The sequence below is a fragment of the Zonotrichia albicollis genome, unplaced genomic scaffold (assembly GCF_047830755.1).
Source record: "Zonotrichia albicollis isolate bZonAlb1 unplaced genomic scaffold, bZonAlb1.hap1 Scaffold_73_unloc_1, whole genome shotgun sequence".
NCBI lineage: Eukaryota > Metazoa > Chordata > Aves > Passeriformes > Passerellidae > Zonotrichia > Zonotrichia albicollis.
Window position 1 is genome coordinate 236,147 of NW_027428459.1, and position 15,813 is coordinate 251,959.

The 15,813-nt window shown below is 56.4% G+C and overlaps 2 protein-coding genes and 1 pseudogene across 2 annotated transcripts in view; all 3 read right to left on the reverse strand.

Annotated features, from left to right (window-relative positions):
- LOC141727990 (uncharacterized) overlaps window positions 1-15,813 on the reverse strand; it is a 94,884-nt gene that overhangs the window by 56,173 nt on the left and 22,898 nt on the right. The gene's annotated exons all lie outside the window — the stretch shown is intronic.
- Window positions 1,626-7,978, reverse strand: LOC141728013 (uncharacterized; annotated as a pseudogene).
- On the reverse strand, window positions 10,442-13,728 carry LOC141727980 (uncharacterized). The gene is given in 3 exon segments (XM_074534266.1): window positions 10,442-12,125; window positions 12,857-13,342; window positions 13,660-13,728. Coding segments are annotated over 3 exon segments (1,908 nt in total). The 3' UTR covers window positions 10,442-10,772.

The window sequence follows — 15,813 nt, forward strand, 5'->3', positions numbered from 1 at the left end:
ATAAGATTCCCAGTCCATATTTGATCCCAGTCTAAATAATCTTAGTCCAGTTTATCCCAGTCTGCACAATCCCAGTCCATATTTGATCCCAGTCCATATTTTACCCCAGTTCCATATTTGATCCCAGTCCTGATTTGATCCCAATCCATATTTAATCCCAGTTCCTATTTGATCCCAGTCCATATTTGATCCAAATCTATTTAATCCCACTCCCTAATTGATCCCAGTCCATATTTGATTCCAAACCATATTTAATCCCAGTCCATATTTAATCCCAGTCCATATTTGATTCCAAACCATATTTAATCCCAGTCCATATTTAATCCCAGTCCATATTTAATCCCAGTCCCTAATTGATCCCACTCCATATTTAATCCCAGTCCTTATCGCCCTCCACACATTCCAAAAGTCTGGAATTCCAGCTCCCAGCCAGGAAAAGATGTTCCCGACCTTGAAGACAAACGGAGCAAAACCCTACAGAGACATTTCCCTGCCAGCCCTCAGGACTTCAGCTCCTGGGACTGGAAATTAAAATAATAATTGGGAAATAAAATAATTAATATTCAGGGGAGGGTCGGTGGGGACAGAGGGGTCAATTAAATCAGGCAATGGGTCAATTAAATCAGGGCAGGAGTCAATTAAATCAGGCAAGGGGTCAATTAAACCAGGCAATGGGTCAATTAAATAAGATCAGGGGTCAATTAAATCAGGGGAGGGGTCAATTAAATCAGGCAATGGGTCAATTAAATCAGATCAGGGGTCAATTAAATCAGGCAAGGGGTCAATTAAATCAGGCAATGGGTCAATTAAATCAGGGGAGGGGTCAATTAAATCAGGGCAGGAGTCAATTAAATCAGGCAAGGGGTCAATTAAATCAGGCAATGGGTCAATTAAATCAGGTAATGTATCAATTAAATCAGGCAATGGGTCAATTAAATCAGGCAAGGGGTCAATTAAATCAGGGGAGGGGTCAATTAAATCAGGTAATGTATCAATTAAATCAGGCAATGGGTCAATTAAATCAGGCAAGGGGTCAATTAAATCAGGGGAGGGGTCAATTAAATCAAGGGAGGGGTCAATTAAATCAGGGGAGGGGTCAATTAAATCAGGGCAGGGGTCAATTAAATCAGGGCAGGGGTCAATTAAATCAGGGGAGGGGTCAATTAAATCAGGCAATGGGAAATTTAAATCAGGAAATGGGTCAATTAAATCAGGGGAAGGGTCAATTAAATCAGGGGAGGGGTCAATTAAATCAAGGGAGGGGTCAATTAAATCAGGCAATGGGCCAATTAAATCAGGCAAGGGAAAATTAAATCAGGGGAGGGGTCAATTAAATCAGGCAATGGATCAATTAAATCAGGGGAGGGGTCAATTAAATCAGGGCAGGGGTCAATTAAATCAGGCAAGGGGTCAATTAAATCAGGCAATGGATCAATTAAATCAGGGGAGGGGTCAATTAAATCAGGGCAGGGGTCAATTAAATCAGGCAAGGGGTCAATTAAATCGGGCAATGTGAAATTTAAATCAGGAAATGGGTCAATTAAATCAGGAAATGGGTAAATTAAATCAAGGGAGGGGTCAATAAAATCAGGCAATGGGTCAATTAAATCAGGGGAGGGGTCAATTAAATCAGGGCAGGGGTCAATTAAATCAGGGGAGGGGTCAATTAAATCAGGCAATGGATCAATTAAATCAGGGCAGGGTCTCTGGTGGTCCCAGGATCAAGGGAGACACTGAGAGAGAAACAGAGCAGGCAAAGAGAGGCAGGAGAGAAAAAGGGACACAAACACAATGAGCTCAGCAGGCGGCACTGTGCAAACAGAACTGCAAGGGACTGAACATGAACAGGAGAGAAATCTGTAACTCTGAGAGTTTTATTTGCTATCAAATACATCCCACACACCCAGCTGCACACAATCCCCACCCCACCACACTAATTGAGATCCCACTACTCTAAACCACAGGCTGGCTATAGAATCGAGGAAAATTTGTATGGCATGGAGTTTTTCTCAGGAGGGATTCATCATTCTGGGGCAAGAGTGAGCTGTTTTCACTGCGATTTGAGTAGTTTTGCAGTGAAAGATTCATCTCTCTTGGCTTTTGGAGTGCAAAGAGAACAAGAAGAGAAAAAAATTAAGGTGATATTGAAAGGAGAAGCAGCCAGGTGTGTTCCCAGCATGGATCACAGGGAATGTGAGTGACCAGGGCTGTGCCCACAGTGCCTCCTCCAGTGGGGGATGGAGCTGGAGCAGCGCACGAAGCTCTGCCCGCACTCGGGGCACTCACAGGGCTTCCCTTAGTGGTGCCTCCGTTGGTGTTGGGTCAAGTGAGAGCTCTGTGAGAAGCTCTTCCCACACTGGGGACACTCGTAGGGCCTCTCCCCAGTGTGGATGCGCCGGTGGGTGACGAGGGTGGAGTTGTGCCTGAATCCCTTCCCACAGGCGGGGCAGCGGAAGGGCCTCTCCTCTGAGTGACGCCGATAGTGCCTGAGGAGATGAGAGCTGGTCCGAAACCTCTTCCTGCATTTATCACACTCGTAGGGCCTCTTCCCTGTGTGGATGCGCTGGTGGGCGATGAGGTTGGAGTTCTTCCGGAATCCCTTCCCACACTCAGGGCACTGGAAGGGTCTCTCCTCTGTGTGAGTCTGAAAGTGGTAGAAGAGATCGGCGCGGGTCTGAAACCTCTTCCTGCATTTGTCACACTCGAAGGGCCTCTCCCCTGTGTGGCTCCTCTGGTGCTTGTTCCGGTGGGAGCTCTGGCTGAAGCGCATCCCACACTCAGAACACTCGAAAGGCCTTTCCCCAGTGTGGATCCTCTGGTGCACGATCAGGCTGGAGCTCACTGTGAAGCTCTTCCCACACTCCCCACACTCGTAGGGCCTATCCCCAGTGTGGGTCCTCTGGTGCCTGATGAGCTGCGACCTCCATCGGAAGCTCTGCCCACACTCCGTACACTCGTGGCGATTCTCCTGAAGGTGGGACCTCTGGTGATTGATCAGGCTGGAGCTCTGCGTGAAGCTCTTCCCGCACTCCCCACACTCAAAGGACCTCTCCCCAGTGTGAATCCTCTGGTGCGGGATCAAATGGGACTTCCACCTGAAGCACTTCCCACACTGCCCACACTCAAAGGGCCTCTCTCCAGTGTGGATCCTCTGGTGCTCGATCAGATGGGAGCTCCTCCTGAAGCTCTTCCCACACTGCCCACACTCAAAAGGCCTCTCCCCAGTGTGGCTCCTCTGGTGCGTGACCAGATTGTTGACTTGGCTGAAGCTCTTCCCACACTCCCCACACTCATAGGGCCTCTCCCCAGTGTGAATCCTCTGGTGCTTGATCACTTGGCACTTCCACCTGAAGCTCTTCCCACACTCCCCGCACGTGTGGGGCTTCTCCCCATCACGGAGCTGCTCACGGAGCACCAGCTCCGAGCTCTGCCTCCGTCTCCGGCCGCCTTCCCGGCCCAGGCCGGCTCTTTCCCCCTCACATCCCCGCCGGCTGCGTTTGCAGCCCCTCCTCGTGCGGCATCTCCGCGCCTTTTCCTCCCCGTTGCCTTCCTGCGCCGTGGAGCCGCTCAAAACGGCCTCTTCCACCAGCTCCTGCCGCGGGCATTTGTCCTCCCTGCTCTCCATGCTCCGCTCCTGCTCTGGGGGAGGAAGGACAAGGACACCATGGGATTTGTCTCCGTGCCACAGCCGAGGGCAACGAGATCCCCCCAGGCCGTCCCCGGCAGGACGGCACCGCCACCCCCCGATGTCCCCCCGAGGGGCCTTTTCCGCTGAGCCTTGGACTTCTTCATTCTCCAAACATCCCCCCAAAAACCCAACCCAGGGAACCCCCGGGATATCAGGGCCGGGCTCCCGTCCCTGCTCACCGGCGCGATGCGGGGGGCGATGATCCCACAAGCGGGGGCTGCGAATTCAGGCCGGGCTCCAGACCGCGTGGATCCGTCCGCTCAGCCTCGATCCGCCTTTGTCCCTCCTCTTCCTCTTCCTCCCGCTCCTCCTCTTCAGCCCAACCTCCCCCCTGCTCCTCCCCCCGACCCCGCCTCTTCCTCATCGTTCATCCCTGCCCTTCCCTCCCTCCTCCTCCTCCCCCAGCAGCAGCCGCACTCTCCGTGCCCCGTTCCCGCAGCCCTCGCAGCCGCGGCAGGAGCGCGGATGGAGCCGGGACAGGTCGGGATGGGCAGCGCGGGGCTCTCGGCTGCTCCAGCCGCTGCGGGAGGGGTGAACCCGGCCCGGGCCAAAGGAGAGGCGAACTGGGCAAACTGGGGGCTGCACATCCAAACTGGGCCTTGCTGGGGACCCTGCCTGGCCACTGCCAGCCCTTGGGGCTCCTCTCGGCACATCCGCCAGGGGGAAACGCACACAGGGCTGGGGGATCCCGGCAGTGGCAGCGCTGCCAGGGACGGGGCTGCGCTGGGATCGTACTGGGAGTGACTGGGGCTGTACTGGTTCTGTACTGACATCATACTGGGAGTGACTGGGGCTGCACTGGTTCTGTACTGACATCATACTGGGAGTGACTGGGGCTGTACTGCTTCTGTACTGACATCATACCGGGGTCGTACTGGGAGTGACTGGGACTGTACTGCTTCTGTACTGACATCATACTGGGAGCGACTGGGACTGTACTGGTTCTGTACTGACATCATACCGGGGTCGTACTGGCAGTGACTGGGACTGTACTGCTTCTGTACTGACATCATACTGGGGTCGTACTGGGAGTGACTGGGACTGTACTGGTTCTGTACTGACATCATACTGGGAGTGACTGGGGCTGTACTGGTTCTGTACTGACATCATACTGGGGTCGTACTGGGAGTGACTGGGACTGGACTGGTTCTGTACTGACATCATACTGGGGGTAACTGGGGCTGTACTGGCTTTGTACTGACATCATACCAGGGTCGTACTGGGAGTGACTGGAGCTGTACTGGCTTTGTACTGACGTCACACCAGGTTCGTACTGGGAGTGATTGGGACTGCACTGGTTCTGTACTGACATCATACTGGGGTCGTACTGGGAGTGACTGGGACTGCACTGGTTCTGTACTGACATCATACCGGGGTCATACTGGGAGTTACTGGGACTGTACTGGCTTTGTACTGACACCACGCTGGGATGACACTGGGATTTCAGTGAGTTTGTACAGACATCATTTCAGATCACACTGCGTTCCCAGGGCAGATTGTGATCGCACTCATGGGGGCTGGGATCATACTGGGATCATACTGGGAGTGGCTACAATCATACTGGGATTAGAGTGGCTGTGATTGGACCCTCAATGGGGGCTTCTGGGAGCTACCAGGCCCATGCTGGGAGCCAACTGGGGACTGAATTAGAGGACCTGGGAGCAACTGGGGTAAAAGTGGGGGCAAGTGAACCACGCTGAGGTGACTGGGAGTGCCTGGCAATGACTGCCAGAATGTTCAGGGCAACTGGGATATACTGGGAGGGTCGGAGACCATGCAGGTGGTGATTGGCACCAAACTGGGACTGACTGGGAAGGTGTTGGGGGAACTGGGAACACGCTGGGGGCGAGTGGGAGTGACCGGGCCATTGCTGGGAGAGACTGGGATCACACTGGGAGTGCCTGGGACTATGCCAGGGACAACTGGGAGAACGGAGAACACACTGGATGAAAGTGGGAGGAACTGGGAGCAACTGGGACCATGCTGGGAGACAATTGCATCATCATGGGGAATCACTGGGAGGGAGTGACCTCGTCTGGGAGTGACTGGGATCAGGCAGGGAGGCAGGGGAAGTGACCAGGATGATACTGGGAGTGCACAGGCCCATACTGGGAATGACCAGGCTATTACTGGGATTGCCCAGGAAACTGGAATCGCACGGGGGAGCAACTGGGCTCATACTGGGAGCAGCCAATGCAGACCCCGGATGTCTCCCCGAGGGCCATTTGCGGCTCGGCTTTGGGGCCCTGCCAGCTGCAAACATCCCCCCGAAACAAACCCCAAACCCAGGCACCCCCCGGGATATTTGGGCCGCGCTCCCCCTCCCCAGGAACCTGCGGGATGTGGGGCGATGCTTCTGGGGCTGTGGCACTTTGAGGGAGCGCCTGGGGCACGAGATGCTCCCTCTCCTCTTCTGCTGTGGCAGCTGCTCGGACTCTTCCTCCCTCCCTCCTCTTCCTCCCCCCGATCCCTGTGGCCGAACTGTGAGGGGAAATGGGGCAGGGAAAGGGCGGGAACCGTGAGGGGAAAGGGGGCAGGGAAAGGGCGGAACCGTGAGGGGAAAGGGGGCAGGGAAAGGGCGGGAACCGTGAGGGGAAAGGGGGCAGGGAAAGGGCGGGAACCGTGAGGGGAAAGGGGCGGGCTCAGGCCAAGGGCGGCAACTCTGAGGGGACACTCTGGGAGGCGGCACTGTGCAAACAGAACTGCAATGGACTGAACATGAACGGGAGAGAAATCAGTCGGTCTGACAGGTTTATTTGCTATCAAATACATCCCACACACGCAGCCCAAGATAATCCCTATCCCACCACCCTAAGTCAGATCACGCTTTTCTCAGTCTCCTTCCAGCGCAATCTTACTCAGGTGGCTGAGAATCGATGGAGTTTTTTATGACATTGACTTTTTTGAGTTGCGATTGAGCAGTTTTGGGGTAAAATTGAGCTGTTTTCAGTGGGATTTGAGTGGTTTTGAGGTGACAGATCCATCCCTCGTAGATTTTGGAGTGCAAAAAGATGGAGAAAGAAGAAATATTAAGGCCAAACCAAAATTTGAAGCCTCCATGTGTGTTCCCAGCATGGATCACAGGGAATGTGAGTGACCAGGGCTGTGCCCACAGTGCCTCCTCCAGTGGGGGATGGAGCTGGAGCAGCGCACGAAGCTCTGCCCGCACTCGGGGCACTCACAGGGCTTCCCTTAGTGGTGCCTCCGTTGGTGTTGGGTCAAGTTAGAGCTCTGTGAGAAGCTCTTCCCACACTGGGGACACTCGTAGGGCCTCTCCCCAGTGTGGATGCGCCGGTGCCTGACGAGGTGGGAGTTGTACTTGAATCCCTTCCCGCACTCAGGGCATTGGAAGGGCCTCTCCTCTGTGTGAATCCAATAGTGCTGGAGGAGATGGGTGCTGGTCCGAAACCTCTTCCTGCATTTATCACACTCGTAGGGCCTCTCCCCTGTGTGGATACGCTGGTGGGCGATGAGTTGGGCCTTCCGCCTGAATCCCTTCCCACACTCAGGGCACTGGAAGGGTCTCTCCTCTGTGTGAGTCTGAAAGTGGCGGAAGAGATGGGCGCGGGTCTGAAACCTCTTCCTGCATTTGTCACACTCGAAGAGCCTCTCCCCAGTGTGGATGCGCCGGTGAATGACAAGGGTGGAGTTCTTCTTGAATCTCTTCCTACACTCAGGGCATTGGAAGGGCCTCTCTCCTGTGTGAATGCGATAGTGGAGGACGAGATCAGAACTGGTCCGACACCTCTTCCTGCATTTATCACACTTGTAGGGCCTCTCCCCAGTGTGGATACGCTGGTGGACGATGAGGCTGGAGTTCTCCCTGAATCCCTTCCCACACTCAGGGCACTGGAAGGGCCTCTCCTCTGTGTGAGTCTGAAAGTGGCGGAAGAGATGGGCGCGGGTCTGAAACCTCTTCCTGCATTTGTCACACTCGAAGGGCCTCTCCCCTGTGTGGCTCCTCTGGTGATTGTTCAGGCCGGAGCTCTGATTGAAGCGCATCCCACACACGGAACACTCGAAAGGCCTTTCCCCAGTGTGGATCCTCTGGTGCGTGATCAGATTTCCGTGCTGACTGAAGCTCTTCCCACACTCCCCACACTCAAAGAGCTTCTCCCCAGTGTGGATCCTCTGGTGCACTATCAGTTCGCAGTTCCACCTGAAGCTCTTCCCACACTCCCCGCACGTGTGGGGCTTCTCCCCATCACGGAGCTGCTCACGGAGCACCAGCTCCGAGCTCTGCCTCCGTCTCCGGCCGCCTTCCCGGCCCAGGCCGGCTCTTTCCCCCTCACATCCCCGCCGGCTGCGTTTGCAGCCCCTCCTCGTGCGGCATCTCCGCGCCTTTTCCTCCCCGTTGCCTTCCTGCGCCGTGGAGCCGCTCAAAACGGCCTCTTCCACCAGCTCCTGCCGCGGGCATTTGTCCTCCCTGCTCTCCATGCTCCGCTCCTGCTCTGGGGGAGGAAGGACAAGGACACCATGGGATTTGCCTCCGTGCCACAGCCGAGGGCAACGAGATCCCCCCAGGCCGTCCCCGGCAGGACGGCACCGCCACCCCCCGATGTCCCCCCGAGGGGCCTTTTCCGCTCAGCCTTGGACTTCTTCATTCTCCAAACATCCCCCAATAAACCCAACCCAGGGACCCCCCGGGATATCAGGGCCGGGCTCCCGTCCCTGCTCACCGGCGCGATGCGGGGGGCGATGATCCCACAGGCGGGGGCTGCGAATTCAGGCTGGTCGACCGCGTGGATCCGTCCGCTCAGCCTTGATCCGCCTTTGTCCCTCCTCTTCCTCCCGCTCCTCCTCTTCCATCCCAACCCCCCCCGCTCCTCCCCAGACGCCGCCTCTTCCTCATCGTTCATCCCTGCCCTTCCCTCCCTCCTCCTCCTCCCCCAGCAGCAGCCGCACTCTCCGTGCCCCGTTCCCGCAGCCCTCGCAGCCGCGGCAGGAGCGCGGATGGAGCCGGGACAGGTCGGGATGGGCAGCGCGGGGCTCTCGGCTGCTCCAGCCGCTGCGGGAGGGGTGAACCCGGCCCGGGCCAAAGGAGAGGCGAACTGGGCAAACTGGGGGCTGCACATCCAAACTGGGCCTTGCTGGGGACCCTGCCTGGCCACTGCCAGCCCTTGGGGCTCCTCTCGGCACATCCGCCGGGGGGGAACGCACACAGGGCTGGGGGATCCCAGCAGTGGCTGCGCTGCCAGGGACGGGGCTGCGCTGGGATCGTACTGGGAGTGACTGGGGCTGTACTGGTTCTGTACTGACATCATACTGGGAGTGACTGGGGCTGTACTGGTTCTGTACTGACATCATACTGGGGTCGTACTGGGAGTGACTGGGACTGTACAGGCTTTGTACTGACATCATACTGGGAGTGACTGGGGCTGTACTGGTTCTGTACTGACATCATACTGGGAGTTACTGGGGCTGCACTGGCTTTGTACTGACACCACACTGGGATGGCACCGGGATTTCAGTGAGTTTGTACGGACATCATTCTGAGATCACTCTGCGTTCCCAGGGCAGATTGTGATCGCACTCATGGGGGCTGGGATCATACTGGGATCATACTGGGAGTGGCTACAATCATACTGGGATTAGAGTGGCTGTGATTGGACCCTCAATGGGGGCTTCTGGGAGCTACCAGGCCCATGCTGGGAGCCAACTGGGGACTGAATTAGAGGAACTGGGAGCAACTGGGGTAAAGGTGGGGGCAAGTGAACCACGCTGAGGTGACTGGGAGTGCCTGGCAATGACTGCCAGAATGTTCAGGGCAACTGGGATATACTGGGAGGGTCGGAGACCATGCAGGTGGTGATTGGCACCAAACTGGGACTGACTGGGATGGTGTTGGGGGAACTGGGAACACGCTGGGGGCGAGTGGGAGTGACCGGGCCATTGCTGAGAGAGACTGGGATCACACTGGGAGTGCCTGGGACTATGCCAGGGACAACTGGGAGAACGGAGAACACACTGGATGAAAGTGGGAGGAACTGGGAGCAACTGGGACCATGCTGGGAGACAATTGCATCATCATGGGGAATCACTGGGAGGGAGTGACCTCGTCTGGGAGTGACTGGGATCAGGCAGGGAGGCAGGGGAAGTGACCAGGATGATACTGGGAGTGCACAGGCCCATACTGGGAATGACCAGGCTATTACTGGGATTGCCCAGGAAACTGGAATCGCACGGGGGAGCAACTGGGCTCATACTGGGAGCAGCCAATGCAGACCCCGGATGTCTCCCCGAGGGCCATTTGCGGCTCGGCTTTGGGGCCCTGCCAGCTGCAAACATCCCCCCGAAACAAACCCCAAACCCAGGCACCCCCCGGGATATTTGGGCCGCGCTCCCCCTCCCCAGGAACCTGCGGGATGTGGGGCGATGCTTCTGGGGCTGTGGCACTTTGAGGGAGCGCCTGGGGCACGAGATGCTCCCTCTCCTCTTCTGCTGTGGCAGCTGCTCGGACTCTTCCTCCCTCCCTCCTCTTCCTCCCCCCGATCCCTGTGGCCGAACCGTGAGGGGAAATGGGGCAGGGAAAGGGCGGGAACCGTGAGGGGAAAGGGGGCAGGGAAAGGGCGGAACCGTGAGGGGAAAGGGGGCAGGGAAAGGGCGGGAACCGTGAGGGGAAAGGGGGCAGGGAAAGGGCGGGAACCGTGAGGGGAAAGGGGCGGGCTCAGGCCAAGGGCGGCAACTCTGAGGGGACACTCTGGGAGGCGGCACTGTGCAAACAGAACTGCAACGGACTGAACATGAACGGGAGAGAAATCAGTAATTCTGAGAATTTTATTTTCTATCACATACATCCCACACACCCAGCCCTACACAATCCCCGCCCAACTACTCTAATTGAGATCCCACTACTGTAAACCACAGGCTGGCTGTAGAATCGAGGAAAATTCGTATTGCATTGAGTTTTTCTCAGGAGGGATTGAGCATTCTGGGGCAAGACTGAGCTGTTTTCATTGGGATTTGAGTAGTTTTGCAGTGAAAGATTAATCTCTCTTGGCTTTTGGAGTGCAAAGAGATCGAGAAGAGAAAAAAATTAAGGTGAAATTAAAAGGAGAACAGCCAGGTGTGTTGCCAGCATGGATCACAGGGAATGTGAGTGACCAGGGCTGTGCCCACAGTGCCTTCTCCAGTGGGGGATGGAGCTGGAGCAGCGCACGAAGCTCTGCCCGCACTCGGGGCACTCACAGGGCTTCCCTTAGTGGTGTCTACGTTTGTGATGGGTCAAGTTAGAGCTGCTGGAGAAGCTCTTCCCACACTGGGGACACTCGTAGGGCCTCTCCCCAGTGTGGATGCGCCGGTGGGTGACAAGGGTGGAGTTGTGCCTGAATCCCTTTCCACACTCAGGGCATTGGAAAGGCCTCTCCTCTGTGTGAATCCAATAGTGCTTGACGAGAAGGCCGCTTGTCCGAAACCTCTTCCTGCATTTATCACACTCGTAGGGCCTCTCCCCAGTGTGGATACGCTGGTGGGCGATGAGGGTGGAGTTCTGCCTGAATCCCTTCCCACAGTCAGGGCACTGGAAGGGTCTCTCCTCTGTGTGAGTCTGAAAGTGGCAGAAGAGATGGCCGCGGGTCTGAAACCTCTTCCTGCATTTGTCACACTCGAAGGGCCTCTCCCCAGTGTGGCTCCTCTGGTGCTTGTTCCGGGCGGAGCTCTGGCTGAAGCGCATCCCACACTCGGAACACTCAAAAGGCCTTTCCCCAGTGTGGATCCTCTGGTGCACGATCAGGCTGGAGCTCACTGTGAAGCTCTTCCCACACTCCCTACACACGTAGGGCCTCTCCCCCGTGTGGGTCCTCTGGTGCCTGATCAGGTCCGACCTCCATCGAAAGCTCTGCCCACACTCCGTACACTCGTGGCGCTTCTCCCGAAGGTGGGACCTCTGGTGCTTGACCAGGTTGGAGTTCTGGGTAAAGCTCTTCCCACACTCCCCACACTCGTAGGGCACCTCCCCAGGATGGGTCCTCTGGTGCCTGACAAGATTGCAGCGCTGGCTGAAGCTCTTCCCACACTGCTCACACTCAAAGGGCCTCTCCCCAGTGTGAATCCTCTGGTGCACGATCAGTTCGGAGTTCCACCTGAAGCTCTTCCCACACTCCCTACACTTATAGGGACTCTCCCCAGTGTGAATCCTCTGGTGCTCGATCAGTTGGCACTTCCACCTGAAGCTCTTCCCACACTCCCCGCACGTGTGGGGCTTCTCCCCATCACGGAGCTGCTCACGGAGCACCAGCTCCGAGCTCTGCCTCCGTCTCCGGCCGCCTTCCCGGCCCAGGCCGGCTCTTTCCCCCTCACATCCCCGCCGGCTGCGTTTGCAGCCCCTCCTCGTGCGGCATCTCCGCGCCTTTTCCTCCCCGTTGCCTTCCTGCGCCGTGGAGCCGCTCAAAACGGCCTCTTCCACCAGCTCCTGCCGCGGGCATTTGTCCTCCCTGCTCTCCATGCTCCGCTCCTGCTCTGGGGGAGGAAGGACAAGGACACCATGGGATTTGCCTCCGTGCCACAGCCGAGGGCAACGAGATCCCCCCAGGCCGTCCCCGGCAGGACGGCACCGCCACCCCCCGATGTCCCCCCGAGGGGCCTTTTCCGCTCAGCCTTGGACTTCTTCATTCTCCAAACATCCCCTCAAAAACCCAACCCAGGCACCCCCCGGGATATCAGGGCCGGGCTCCCGTCCCTGCTCACCGGCGCGATGTGGGGGGAGATGATCCCACAGGTGGGGTCTGCGAATTCAGGCTGGTCGACCGCGTGGATCCGTCCGTTCAGCCTCGATCCGCCTTTGTCCCTCCTCTTCCTCTTCCTCCCGCTCCTCCTCTTCCATCCCCCCGCCCTCTCCTCAGCGTTATCTCCGCCTCCTTCTCCTCTTCCATCCCGCCCCTTCCATCCCTTCTCCTCCTCCTGCTCCCTAACCCCACCTTCTTCTCCTCCTTCCATCGCTGCGCTCTCTCCGCCTTCATCCCTCCTCTTCCATCTCCCCCAGCCCTGCTCCTCTCCCCGAACCGGCTGGAACCGTGAGGGGAAAGGGGGCAGGGAAAGGGCGGGAACCGTGAGGGGTAAGGGGGCAGGGAAAGGGCGGGAACCGTGAGGGGAAAGGGGCGGGCTCAGGCCAAGGGCGGCAACTCTGAGGGGACACTCTGGGAGGCGGCACTGTGCAAACAGAACTGCAACCGACTGAACATGAACGTGAAAGAAAGTTGTACGTCTCAGACTTTTATTTGCTGTCAAATACATCATTCTCTGCCAGCCCATAACAATCCACATCCGTGAGGTTGAGCAGCGCACGAAGCTCTGCCCGCACTCGGGGCACTCACAGGTCATCCCTTCGTGGTGCTTCCATTGGTGTCGAGTCAAGTTAGAGCTCTGTGAGAAGCTCTTCCCACACTGGGGACACTCGTAGGGCCTCTCCCCACTCTGGATGCGCCGGTGGGTGACGAGGTTGCCGTTACGCTTGAATCCCTTCCAACACTCAGGGCATTGGAAGGGTCTCTCCTCTCTGTGACTCCAATAGTGCCTGAGGAGATGGGTGCTGGTCCGAAACCTCTTCCTGCATTTATCACACTCGAAGGGCCTCTCCCCAGTGTGAATCCTCTGGTGCTCGATCAGTTCGCAGTTCCACCTGAAGCTCTTCCCACACTCCCCACACGTGTGTGGCTTCTCCCCTCACGGAGCTGCTCACGGAGCACCAGATCCAAGTCCCACTGTTCCCGGTTTTTGGGGTCCCAAATTCCCCCAAACTCCCCCAAATTTTGGGGTCCCAGTGTCCATTTTTGGGGTGCCCGTGCCCGTTTTTGGGGCCCCAAGTTTCCCCAATTTCTCACAAATTTTGGGTTCACTGTGTCCATTTTTCGGCTCCCTGTGTCCATTTTTGGCTCCGTCCATTCCCGAATTTGGGGTCCCAAATTCCCCCAAATTTCAGGATCCCAGTGCCCATTTTTGGGGTGTCCCGTGCCCGTTTTCGCGGTGTCCCGTACCCTGCTCCAGCGCCAGCCCCAGCGTGACCCGCCCGGTTCTGCGGTGGCTCCAAAGATCGCGATCTTCATCCCCGGTGCCGTGAACCGATCCGAACCGAACCGAACCGGATCAAACCGGGAACGGGATCAAGATCGGGATCTGGGATCGGGATTTGGGATCGGGAGCGAGACTCGAACCGGGACCGCGATCGGGACCGGAACCGAGACTGAAACCGGGATTCGGGATTGGGATCGGGATCGGCACCGGGAGCTCCGCGATGGCTCCGAGGAGTTTGGGGAGGGAACTGGGAGGGACTGGGAGGGAACTGGGAGGGAATGGGAGGGAATGGGAGGGAACGGGAGGGAATGGGAGGGAACTGGGAGGGACTGGGAGGGAATGGGCGGGAACTGGGAGGGACTGGGAGGGAATGGGAGGGACTGGGAGGGAATGGGCGTTAACTGGGAGGGACTGGGAGGGACTGGGAGGGAACTGGAAGGGACTGGGAGGGAATGGGAGGGACTGGGAGGGACTGGGCGGGAACTGGGAGGGACTGGGAGGGACTGGGAGGGAATGGGAGGGACTGGGAGGGAACTGGGAGGGACTGGGCGGGACTGGGAGGGACTGGGAGGGAATGGGCGCGACTGGGAGGGAACTGGGAGGAACTGGGAGGGAACTGGGAGGGACTGGGAGGGAACTGGGAGGGAACTGGGAGGAACTGGGAGGGACTGGGCGGGACTGGGCGGGACTGGGCGGGACTGGGAGGGACTGGGAGGGAATGGGCGGGACTGAGAGGGAATGGGCGGGACTGGGAGGGACTGGGCGGGACTGGGCGGGAACTGGGAGGGACTGGGAGGAACTGGGAGGGAATGGGAAGGAACTGGGAGGGACTGGGCGGGACTGGGAGGGAACTGGGCGGGGCGGGGCGGGACGGCCTCAGCTCGCTCGGTTCCGGTGCAGCCGTCCCTGTCGGGATGGTCCCGGTCCATATTTGATCCCAGTCCATATTTGATCCCAGTCCATATCTGAGCCCAGTCCATTTGATCCCAGTCCTGATTTAATCCCAGTCCTTATTTGAGCCCAGTCCGTTTGATTCCAGTCCATATTTTATCTCAGTCCATATCTGATCCCAGTCCATATTTGGTCCACTCTGTAGGATCCCAGTCCCTATTTGACCCCAGTTCATATTTGATCCCAGTCTAAATAATCTCACTCCAGTTTATCCCAGTCTGTAGAAACCCAGTCCATTTGATCCCAATATATATTTGATCCCAATCTATATTTAATCCCAGTCCATATCTGATCCCAGTCCATATTTGATCTTAGTCTATATAATCTCACTCCAGTTTACCCCAGTCAGGATTATCCCAGTCTATATTTGATCCCAGTTCGTATTTCATCCCATTCCATATTTGTTCCCAATCCATATTTGATCCCAGTCCAGTTTATCCCAGTTCGTATTTGATTCCAATCCATATTTAATCCCAGTTCCTATTTGATCCTAGTTCCATATTTGATCCCAGTCCTGATTTGATCCCAGTCCATATCTGGTCCCAGTCCAGTTTATCCCAGTCTGTAGGATCCCAGTCCATTTGATTCCAGTCCATATTTTATCTCAGTCCCTATTTGATCCCAGTCCCTATTTGATCTTAGTCTATATAATCTCCATCCAGTTTATCCCAGTCAGGATTAACGCGGTTCATATTTGATCCCAGTCCATATTTTACGCCAGTTCCATATTTGATCCCAGTCCTGATTTGATCCCAATCCATATTTAATCCCAGTTCCTATTTGATCCCAGTCCATATTTGATCCAAATCTATTTAATCGCACTCCCTAATTGATCCCAGTCCATATTTGATTCCAAACCATATTTAATCCCAGTCCATATTTAATCCCAATTCATATTTAATCCCAGTCCCTAATTGATCCCACTCCATATTTAATCCCAGTCCTTATCGCCCTCCACACATTCCAAAAGTCTGGAATTCCAGCTCCCAGCCAGGAAAAGATGTTCCCGACCTTGAAGACAAACGGAGCAAAATCCTACAGAGACATTTCCCTGCCAGCCCTCAGGACTTCAGCTCCTGGGACTGGAAATTAAAATAATAATTGGGAAATAAAATAATTAATATTCAGGGGAGGGTCGGTGGGGACAGAGGGGTCAATTAAATCAG